Below are 11,831 nucleotides of genomic sequence, written 5' to 3'. Positions count from 1 at the left end.
CAAACCCCCCAACCCCCACAAAAAAAAAAATAGAAATATATAATGCCAACAAAATATATATTTTTGGTGTGTGTATATATATATAATACACACATATTTTATATACTTTTGAGCTAGTGAATGCAATTAGTTTCAGCTGAGCAACCAGTTTTACATTTTGGCCAAAGAAAAAATGAAAAAGAATCTCAAAAATGAAATACAAGTTACGTAGTCTTCCTCTTCCATATAAATTACAAAACCAGAAAGAAGATAATCCATCTCATTAAATACAGAATATATCTTCCATCAGTGACTTATAGTTTCTTGATGAAAGACAAAATTGGTGGCAAACAAGAGAAAAAACATGGAGAACACTCTTAGTTTACACCACAACACAAACCATATCTCAGTATATATGTCCTACACAAAAATCAACTCTTTCCATTTTTCTTATTGTTCACATGCTTTCTTTTGAAAGTGAAAGCCATCAAGCAGATTCTGCAGCACAAACCATCTTATAAACATAAAAACTTGTTGCCACAAATAAGAAGAATGCTCTATAAACATGACTTACTTCCCGCCATGGATCCAAAATTTAGATGCTGTGAGTTCTGCATATCTAATTCTATCCATATTCGCTTTTTGCGCATATATAAAGTTCGACCCCAAATCACTTAGGTTCAGCCGAACCAACGATGCTTACTTCATTTTGTCATGAATTAAGGGGCTTATATTATTCCCCTCTGTTTACTGAAGTCACTTCAGATGAAGCAGTTGTACCGCGGGAGCTCTTTGATGCAGGAGTAGTATTATGTTGAGGTTCATTATTCGCCTTCCTTTGGCCTGCCTCGGCTAGTCGTCTAAGAAGATTCGTGACTGTAGGAAGGAACTTTGTGGATAAAGAGAGAAGTCCAGGAAGCTGCCGACACATGTACCAAAACCAGGTAACAAAGAGATTGTTATTTTAGAAGTTCTCCACATTGTAATGGAAGAAATGGAAGTGCAGCAATCACACATGTCCCATGGGTATTGATTCATGTATAGATCCCTCTCGTCCAAGTTTAAACAATAATAACAACAACAACATCATACCCCTATATTCCCAACAGGTAGGGTCTGGGGAGGGTAGTCTGTACGCAGACCTTACCCCTACCTAATGAAGGTAGAGAGGTTGTTTCCAATAGACCTTCGGCTCGGGAAGAAGAAGAAGAAGTGTAGCAGAATAGAAAGGAAGGTACGAATGTGTTTCATTTTAGCAGACTAGATTAGAAAATAACTCCTGAAAGCCCACATAAAACATTCCCAAGATTATGATGAATCGAAATGCCATTGAAAGGTTACAACTTATTTGTGTTGGCAATTTTAGCTCTGCGTGAACTTTTACAACAACAACAACCCAGTATAATTCCACTGGTGGGGTCTGAGGAGGGTGGTGTGTACGCACACCTTACCCTTCCTGGATGTTGGAAATATTGGGTCCACCCATAAGGGGTGCTCTAAGGCCCAAAAGGGTTATTAGTTAACCCTAATATTCCCTATATAGGTGTATTAAGTACACTTAGTGTGTACACTAAAATAGAGAGGTTGTTTCTGATACACATTTGGCTCAACAGAATTCTAGAAAGTTGCAAAAATGGTAGGAAGTGTCATACTCTAGGACAATGGAGGAAGTTTACCAACAAGATTTTATGAATGAGCAAAGGCCAAGAGTTCATACTGTTATTTGGTCAAATGCTTCTAATGCAACAAAAACTGAAATTTTAACAAATCATATTCAACACTTACAGCGCCATTCCGGAATTCGCCCGAGATGTCCAATTGCACCCAGAGGGCTTTCACTAGTAGAAAGGCAACAAATATGACTCCCAAATACAAAGGATTTCTGAAAAGAGTAAAAAACCAACATGAGCTATGTGATCACAGTGGATACACCCCATCATCAAATGGATAAAAATGCATCTATTCGTCAAACTAAGGGTTATCATGACTGAGAGGGACAAAATTACTACTTTGTTAACCCGCACAAAGATCACATGTTCAGTGAGGAATACAATTCAAGATCGGTCAACATGAGTTGAAACCAAATTGACGCGTCAAAGCGTTGGATTGAAATGGGCTAAAAGAGTATATACTAACAAGTTAATCTCAACCTCCGTTTCAAGGCCTAAACTAAAAGTACATTACTCAATTCTAGCTAGAAAAAGAAAACAAAATGGATAGAGAAACTTTTACCCAATTCTAACAACAAAGAGAGAAGTGGGCAGGTTGGGTTATGACCTGCTATTGAATATATAGTTGACCCAAACAAATTTTAAATGAGTTGGTCACAGCCATTCTTTTTAAAACTGTTTTGACTCGCGCAATCCGAACCCAATTAACCCATTTGACACCCTTACTTCATGATTAGGGGTGATAAAATGGTTAAAAGAAAACAATTAACCACCCATATTATCCATTAAAAATGGATTGAATACTGAACTTTTTAAAAACAGATCAAATATGAATAAGAACCATATTATCCATTTAGAAAATGGATAACCAATGGGTCTAACTTGTACATTTGTACAGCCTCAAATTGGGATTCCTCAAGTTAGGGAGACTAAGAACTCTTCCAAAAGTTATCATATGCAAGAAGTCATGGATAATATGGTTACCCATATGGTTACCCATATAATCCGCCAGTTAACCCGTTTTTTATCCATATTAAATATGAGTCGGGTCGGATAATTTATCCGTTTTTTCATTACCTGTTTTCGTCCCGAACCATATTCAACCCGACCCGCCCGTTTGCCACTCCTACTCATGATCCATAAGTAGGATTTAGGAAATGGTACCTCAACAGTGTCATGAATTCATTGAAACCCAGAATAAGCAATGCGACAACTGCCCATGGAGGTGGCAGCCAATTGTTATTTCTCCTGTTAGCCTCCTGAAAGTTAAAAAGAACGGATGGTCAGAAGCTAAGCACAAAGGACTCTATCAATATTACAACCCTGAAGAGAAATTTTTTATGTTGATGGTTATATCAAATAGAGAAGTCATAACACATGCTAAGAGAAACTACTATGTTAACATACAATATACAGTCTTAGTGAATCGTTGGAATCAAATCGAAAAGCAATAGGGCAACATGAGTCGAATCTGGAACTTTTCTTAAGCCACTGATTACTCCTTTCAATTGTTTGATTCAAATGTACTGAAAGGTATCCCCCGGCCCACCCCCTCAAATTCTTTGGTACACAAATATCAAATCTCTGATGTTTAATGTTCAAAATTGCATTAAACTGATTCCTAATCCCATTCTTTAGCAAGTTTCCCAGCTATCACCATATACCTTCAAGTTATTTGGAGTTTTAAGATCTGCCTTAATGACAAGAAATATCAAGTATACAAGGACTGAAGTCCTAAAAAGCACAAAGTTATGTGCAAGATGTAAGCAACGTTTTAAAAGGCGGGAGCGTGAGGCGAGGCGTTTTACCTCTGACGAGGCGAGGCGTAAGCCCTGAGACATGGGGGGTAAGTCCCACAGATCTTTAAATTTTACTGATTTCAAGAATTTTAAGATAGTATAAAATAAAAAATAATTATAAATATTACATTAACATCAAAAAATTAAAACAAATAATCTATTTAAAATATTTATAAATTGTAATTCAACTATGAATAGTACAAAAAGTATGACATATATCATAATATGCAAATTAGCTTCAACGTCATTGCAACTCAAACATCAAAAGTAATATATTCGATACAAAATCATATATGTATCTCTTAAGGAGTAATGAATCTTGAAAGAATTTCGATATTATAATTTGATATTTTTCTTAAAATACTCCTTTTATTTAATATGCTTTCTATTTGAAAGAGAATTTATATAAAAACATAATTCATAATTTAAATATGATTCTCTCTCATCATTTATTTTTAAGTATCAACAATTTAAAAAAGTGACACATAATTCACCATAGAATACCATGATAACTAATTATTTGTAAATAGTTACTAGTTAATACCGAGCTATTAAATTAATAAGTATTGTATCTCGTAAATGTGAAAAAAATAATTATAAAAAAAGTTATGGACTATTATATAGTAACGACATAACAAAAGTTAATAAATAAATACTTTTTAAATGAAAGATTTATTTAAATTAACTATCATAGCAGTCTTAGTGGATAACGTGCAATAATTTTTATTTTAATTATGACATAAAATACTCTCAACTTATTATTTATGATTATGAAAAAAGTAATTTTGAATAGTCAACGATTTATTAAGAAAATTTGAGGATTTACAAGGTTGGTTGCATACAATTGCATAAAGTTCTATTAGGCGAGCCCAGTACGCGCCCCGATGGCCGATGCGTAGAACCCCAGGGGCGTTTTACGAGTGCTCCGCCCCGAGGCGAGACCCGAACGAATCCCAATTATGCCTTTCAAAACAAAGGATGTAAGATAACGTGCCTGAGCAGCAATGGCTTGTGTAACAATGTATTCAGTCTCAGTGTTAAATTGCTTCCACAATGACTTGCATTGGATAGGTGTGATCAAAGTTTTTGATGCAGAGACCTGCAACGAAAAGTTAATCAGAAAAGATGATGGATATGAAAGGTCAGATATGAAAAAAGAAAAAAAAAAAAAATTACCCAATAAAAGTGTAAGTTGAAGAGATGAACTTTTGCATGCAACTTCTGATCATGCAGGTCTAAGTACCAAAATCAGAAAGGAAACTAAATGCAAATGCTAGACCAAGCAGCAAGGTTAGCATAGAGGGGTATATATAGTATCGGACTGATAAAAATTGATATTTTAGTTGATGGTTCAAGAAAATATTCACATTATATGAACTCTATGAAGTCATTTGGCCATAACTTGAATAAATCTTGCCTCTCCTTTTTCCTTGACCGTGCTTCTCTTCTTATAATTAAATAACTTCTAAGACAAACCATATTATCGACTAAGCTAGTTACCTCATTCCAAGTGCTAGAGGCCAGAGGATCAGGAGATCCAATGCCTTTCTTGGTTGAAGCACCTCCATCCGAAAGAGCAACACTGAGTGTATTCTCTATGCTATCACGTTCATCTTCCAAACGAATTGCAGCCATAACTGACAGGAGCTTCAGAGACTGAGGAGCGAATAAAAAAGAACAGAGATTTATGTGACATTCAAACCTTAACAGAAACCCGAGAAAAGTAAAACTAATTCACTCATTCATACAGCTGATCTGGCAGTTTTGGTAATAGCTCGAATATTTTCCTTTCCAGTCCAAACTCGTGGCATTGAATCAGAATCATAGCTAAATAACATTGAAAACCTGTCAACGATTTTTAGGTCAGTAGCATATATTATATATCGAAAATATTCCCATGTCAGAACTTCTGAACAAGATAACCAATATTGGTACCTGTCCTTCATACGAATCAAAACTCTTCCGGCCTCTTCCTTCGCCTTTGCTTCAACCACTCCACGTGCATAATCCTTCAATCTTAAAACCATATTTTCCCTTGTCTGTTCATCCATTTCAAAACCAGAAAGTGCAGTTGAAAACCCAGAGAGTCCTGTGTGAGTCTCACACTGAAGCAGTTTTCTTATTGCTGGCCACGTATCATCAGCAGCTCCATCTAAAAGACCCTCCACAGGTCCAGCTAAAGCATCATTTAATTTGTTCTAGACAAAAACTCGAGAAACTTCAGTGCCAGTGTAACTACATTTAAAGATACAGTTAATCTCGAAAGATCCAATTATAACAAGGAAATATCTATTGACATCATGAATGTTGTAAGAGCCGTTCAGCTGTTAGGTGACAATGTTTTGTCATATTGAACTTTTATTCCAGCAAAAGCCAGATTACTTCGATCTCAAAATCCTAGTATCTAACATTAGCCAATGATAAAACCAAGTTTCAATAATTTTTTATACGTACTACAAAAGGACTAAAATATATAGGTCACTAACATCGTACCTCGTAAAGAGTAGTAACTTCAGCCAGCTTGGCAGTACGAATTTCAGCAATATGAGCATCTATATCACGCTTGAGCTTATCCCTAACTCTGGATGAGTCCCATTTTGCTTGATCAATAACAGCATCTGCAAAATAATGTATCAGCCTACAAGTTTCAAAGAGCAATCTGCTGGGACTAAGCTCAACCTGTGAAATAGGAGGCTCAAGTGGTTCATCCGATTATTCAAGGGATATTCTAAGAGGAAAGTACGCTATTCGTCGGTGAGGGATCTATGGTAGCTCGTTGTTTAGATTCTCGTATATGAAGTTCGAACGAGAGCTTTGATGCAATTCAAATTGACAAGCAGTAGTGACAGCATAATAAATGTCCGGAGGACAGAACAAAATCTTGAATTCCCGGGTTTCCTTTGCCAATAAACCAATCAATGTTCCCCCCCGCCTGCCTTTTCAGATACGAGTTAGTGAGCACTTTTCTGCTATGAATGAATGGCCTCTCCATTTATTTTCAAGCTTGCTCTTCAAACCGGCCTATCGCTCTCCTCTATGAAAAGGTTCTTCACGCGTTATCTGGGCCCCTGATCCGCGTAGACCAAGGGCGAACTACACTCATCATTTACGGCATGGACTACCAGGGTATCTAATCCTGTTCGCTCCCCATTCTTTACGATCGGCACAATTTATCAGTCACCAATGCTTGTCTTACTCCACTTTGTTGACGCAATTGTTTGGTGTGTATGAACAAAGTCCCACGTGGAAAGTAGAAAAGAAAAATAAGCTACTTATAATGAGTTGAATACTCTTAACGGTGTGAGGTCCTTGGAAAAAAACCATGCAGACTTGGCCCAAAGCGGACAGTATCACACCATGTTAAGAGTATTTTTAGGCCGTTTTAGCCCAACAACAATGTTCAGCAAGATCTTTAGAAGAAAAATTATAATGCACTCTATTTGCTAAAGATTAGTCAGTTTTGCAAGTTTATCATATAGCAACAGCGGTTGTATTTCTGTGTCACTCACCCCTGGTAAACATGATCAGTACTGACAGTTAATATGATCTTGTCTCACGAATAGATTAAATCAAGTGGGGTTACAGAAAGGGCAGGTTATATCCTGTACCTGCGCATTCTTCATCAAACTGGGACATAAGAGACACAGTGCACTCATGAGCGGCCATTGCAAACCCTATACCTCCCTTCAGTTCCTTATCAAATGCTTCTTTGAATCTTTCCAAAGTATCAGATCGTATGCGTCCCAGCATAGATTGGTAGGCTGGTTGGACAAGCTACAACAGAAAAAAGAATTAATAACAAGGTTAGAAAGTATCTTTTCTTGGTTAGAAAACATGCCCAGCTCAGAGGGAACATGATGTTTGCAGCATTACCCCTGCATCAAGTTGCATATTACAGCAATCATCACCATAGCTGCATGAGAATCATTATTGTATAGGTATAATAACACGTAGTTGATACATCGTTCTAAGGGATAAACTCCAGTATCAATATACAACTACCACCACTACACAACTTAGACACCTCAGTAGAAAGTACATATACTATCAAAGTCTGTCATCAGGATTTCTTAGTTTGGTCTCTAAATTCAGTACTTTAATGAAACAAAAATTCTCTCCATTTCGGACATTCATATCAACACAGTGACATTCGAATGCAGAAAATAACGGAAAATTGTTAGGAACGCAGATGAAACTCATGGAAGAGTTTTTAAAACTTTGATGCGAAGTTTTCTCCATCAAACTAACTTTCTACCATGGTTTTGCTATGTTTTCCACTTCTATAACACAAAAGTCAAGATGATTATCTTAAATGTGCCTAGTCAAACACCTTCATATAAACTCAATGTAGGTAGTATAAATTTTTCTACTGGGAGGGAAAATGAAATGACATCAGCAGTTCAGGGAGTAACTTCTAAATTAGCACTGAATTCGTTGGGTCTAGGAAGTCCTAGTCGCTGGCATCAAACGAAAGGAATCCACCAAGTTTTATTGGTCAAATAATCAAAGGTAGAAAGGTGAATTCAGCGTATATACAAAGGTGTATACAGGGAAACAAGTTTAGGGGAGAGCATTGTCTAGCTAACTTACCTGAAGCAATTTCTCTTCCAACTGCTTTCGTTTTGTAGATCTCACTCCTTCATCAAAGAATGTAGCCTCTGCATCATATCTGAAAAGGAAAAAATCTTATAGCCCTGGTGCATATGTGCTTAATATTGACAATATGCATACAGGCTTATAAAATGTATTTCAAGGAAGAAGAGTGTAGAATTATGCCTATGTGAAGATGAATTCTGCCAGTCCAACTTTGCTTAATAGACTTAAAAAACATCACCATATGGGTATGCTTCACTACAGACATAAAGATACTTCTCTCAAACGTCATTTGGTATCTGAAATGTAGTACAGCTACTTTGGAGTGTATAAGAAAGAAGGAGAAAGTTGAGCGAAATCGTGTCGATGTATGAAAAGATTTATCCATAAAGCTATAAAGCATGCATACTATAATGTATGAGATAGGTGTACTTACTCTGATAAACATGCGTTCAAAACGGAGCTAAGCTTCTTCCCAAAGCCACCCACAGGATGAGATTGCACTGCCTCTTTTAATTGACACCACTCCTATAACAAAAGATTAATCATTACCTATAATTAAATACCGCTGTTCAAAATAGGTCAATAAAAAAGAAAAAACTGTGTAATTCACTAAGAAAATTAATAAAATGCAAATACCTCATTTGCAGTGAAAGAGTCATATTTTTCATGGGCGATTTCTTCACAGCGCACGGTAGCTACCATAACCTGCACTTAGATTACGACAAGCACATCAATGAGGATATAAATGATCAACTGAAACTTCACTTGAGCAGATTCAGGGGACATAACCTTATGGGCAGGGAGGTCAAGGTCCCTGTTCTCCTTTATAACCTCCCACATATGCTGTGCACTAAACGAAAAACCAGAAGCAGGAACAACTCCCCGCCTATCTCCAGCAAGACCCCCAGGTGCAATAGAATGAAAGAATCGCTGTCTTAGACTAGCCACCTTTACAAGGATAACAAGCATAAACATAATCTAAACCCAAAGCTCACTAAACAAAAGAGTTGATTATTCGAGTATGTCGGAAAACACTATATGTCGAAGTAAACAGATTTAAAATAATAAAAGAGAGAGAGACAGAGAGAGAGAGAGACAGAGAGAGAGAGAATAAAACGATCAACGAAGTTCCAGTAATTGATTTGTCTCTACCTGCTCTTTGAATTGCTCTTCCTTCTCTTCATAACTAGAAAGTGCAACAACCTCAACCTGGACACATATCGATCAATATCATTACATGCATATGCATTAGAGAAAACCAGCTAATAAGAAGGCTACAGAGCTCTTAACTTTAAGTCAGAAAACCAGCTAATAAGAAGGCTTAACTTAAGAGACTTACATTAAAAAATTCACTTAAAGGTGTTTCCTCATGAGCTTGCGGCTTTGGGACGGAATCCCATATCTACAGTCAAAGGGAAGCGAATAAGAACCAAATAATTGAGTCTACAATATTATGTATATTATGAAGAAACATGCATATGGTACCTTCTGAATATCTTCTCTTAGAACAGGCTCCAAATTTTCAAGCGGAGTCTATCAAATATTATGGGAAATTCAAAAAGNACGATGATGAGGAAGTGTATATCTGATGGTTTGAGTTGCTATAGGGCCTAATTGTTAGTACCAACCGTAGTGGTGGTGTTTCTAGGCTTGATTAATTGAGAGAGTTTTTAACGCTTACTCGAGGACGAGCAAGAGTCTAAGTGTGGGGTGTTGATGTCTAAATAACCGCATCATAACCTGTTAAGATTAAGCAGTTTAAAAGTGATACCGAATATTCAGACAAGACAACACTTTGTATTGTACCTGAAAAACAGTCTTCAGAAGAGGCTTATTAGCAGCTTGCTCACGGCCAATATCATGACACCACCTGTATTTGAAACTTTTAAACAACTTGTCCATTTGGATTCTTTTTAAGGTATCGATTTAGCTTAGATACATGTAATTCACACACTAAAAGGGAACTTACATATTGATTAGCACTATATCAGAAACAGCAAGGGCAAATAGGGCACTTTGCTTCTCAAATGTAGTGTCATCCTAAACAAAGCATCAAAACTGAATAAGCAGGGAGCATTAGATGAACATTGGTAGCAGGAAACTTGGTGGTACAAAGCAATCAGTGAAATTTGATAATTACCAATATAATACAACTAACAATGGATCCATGACAGGTTTGAACACAGATATGAGTACATTGACAGAGAGATCAGGGAAGGTGGAAAGCTAAGTATCTCACAGACAAGCAAATCATAGAAAATTGTTCCAAAGTTATCTCAGTGAAGCATAGTGGAAGGCGGAAAAAAGGAATTAAGGAAGCTATGAAGATTTTGGATACTAAATTAGAGCAGATCACTTTATACAGAAAGTAGTAGGATATATTAACGTATAAAAGCAATAAAACAAGGAAGAAATGGACAAACAGTGTCCATATTAGGATGCAATACATTTTAAACACTTCGGGAGAAACACATAAGTTGCTTTATATATAAACAGCCACAGGAACTAACATTGAAACCAAGCAATGCAACGAGTATGGGAAAGTAAATCATCATCTACAAAGTCATTTCAACAAACCTCTCCGCGCTCTCTCCCATCGGTACCCTCCAAATCCATAACAAGGGTGCATGGCTCAATCCCAACGCATCGAGCCATCCATATACCTTTCGTGGTTTGTGACCTGAAAAAAAATATCAATAATGCTCACTTTCAATAGGATACACAGAATTACTATAATAAGCTAAATCACTAATCCATACCTTCCTTTATAAGCATCCATCTCTCTAAAGTTAGTATTGAATAGATGATTTAACAGTGTACTTTTCCCTGGCATAATCTCATTTGAAGTTTGTCAGGAATGGAAAGCAGAATATAGCATCTAGTAAGAGTTAACTAACATGATATATAGAGCTCAAATGAAGCAGTAAGCGAATCCTCATTTAAGCATACAGAACAACAAGATAAATTTAAGTTAGTAGATTACAAACTGGAAAATGGATGATAGAAAATTGGATTTATCTAGAAAGAATTATTACCGCTGCTTTGTGGGCCCATAATGGATACTATAGCATATGAAAGACCACATTCTGCCAGTTTAACTTCCTTTATAAAATTTTCAACTCCAGCAACATTGAAGACCCCATCTCCATCAATAAGGTGCGTGGAACAACATCCATCACTTTTATCTGAAAGCATTTGTTATAAAGTCAGCTCTAAAGATGCATGCCTTGCATTGTGCCAGCATCCTTAGTTGGAGACAAGTCAAACTACAGGGTATCATAATTCCTTATAGTAAGATAGAAAAGAGAAAAGAAACTTCATCCAAAAGCTGAAGACCTTGGAGAAGCTCGAACGTAAGAAAGTGCTCTCTCCATAAATGGGAATAAACTTATGCTATTTTCTTTATCAGTTCAAACAATGTATACACCCAGTGGCGAAGCCACCCTTCGTTCGAAAAATTGCACTGTGTACATAGGTAAAATATTACGTTTTAGAGGTATACAACACATATCGAACACCCTTCGTCATATATTTTTTCACTTTTTTAAAATTTGAATACCTTTGGAGAAATTCCTAGCTTCGCCACTGTATACACCCCCCCCCCCCTATCGGCACACCAACCACACACAAGCCCCTTCTTTACTTGGAGAGAGGAAAAAAGTAAACAAGAACATTCAGGACTTATCTGGTTTATCGCGTAAAAAATAACTACGACATAGAACTCTACGTTGCTAATACAATGTTTGGTTCCCAGCATAAAAATCCACATTTCTAATGTTGCGTTTGG

At 36.7% G+C, this 11,831-nt stretch overlaps 1 protein-coding gene across 1 annotated transcript; it reads right to left on the bottom strand.

The window, feature by feature from the left end:
- Positions 1–192: 192 nt before the first annotated feature.
- On the bottom strand, positions 193–11,239 carry LOC109220721 (protein ROOT HAIR DEFECTIVE 3-like). Its single transcript, XM_019385188.1, has 22 exons — positions 11,080–11,239; positions 10,804–10,870; positions 10,622–10,724; positions 10,014–10,084; positions 9,851–9,914; positions 9,734–9,784; positions 9,530–9,577; positions 9,384–9,446; positions 9,197–9,253; positions 8,834–8,992; positions 8,681–8,749; positions 8,478–8,569; positions 8,039–8,117; positions 7,057–7,222; positions 5,942–6,066; positions 5,384–5,646; positions 5,197–5,293; positions 4,949–5,104; positions 4,443–4,547; positions 2,814–2,908; positions 1,765–1,861; positions 193–898 (listed from the first exon to the last, which is right to left on the bottom strand). The coding sequence occupies exons 1-22, from the start codon at positions 11,237–11,239 to the stop codon at positions 713–715; spliced, it is 2,373 nt and encodes a 790-aa protein (XP_019240733.1). The 3' UTR covers positions 193–712.
- Between the last annotated feature and the right edge of the window lie 592 nt (positions 11,240–11,831).

Source organism: Nicotiana attenuata, unplaced genomic scaffold (assembly GCF_001879085.1).
Source record: "Nicotiana attenuata strain UT unplaced genomic scaffold, NIATTr2, whole genome shotgun sequence".
Classification (NCBI taxonomy): domain Eukaryota; kingdom Viridiplantae; phylum Streptophyta; class Magnoliopsida; order Solanales; family Solanaceae; genus Nicotiana; species Nicotiana attenuata.
Note: the sequence above shows the minus strand (reverse complement) of the source record. Positions and strands in the feature narration are given on the sequence as shown.

Bases quoted from the DNA above. Each gene is read 5' to 3' on its own strand.
- LOC109220721 (XM_019385188.1), bottom strand. From the start codon at position 11,239: ATGCTTTCAGATAAAAGTGATGGATGTTGTTCCACGCACCTTATTGAT. The intron at 10,871-11,079 runs GTAATAATTCTT...AGATTATGCCAG, and splicing joins TATGGGCCCACAAAGCAGCG to GGAAAAGTACACTGTTAAAT. The intron at 10,725-10,803 runs GTATGGATTAGT...ATTTTTTTTCAG, and splicing joins ATGGATGCTTATAAAGGAAG to GTCACAAACCACGAAAGGTA.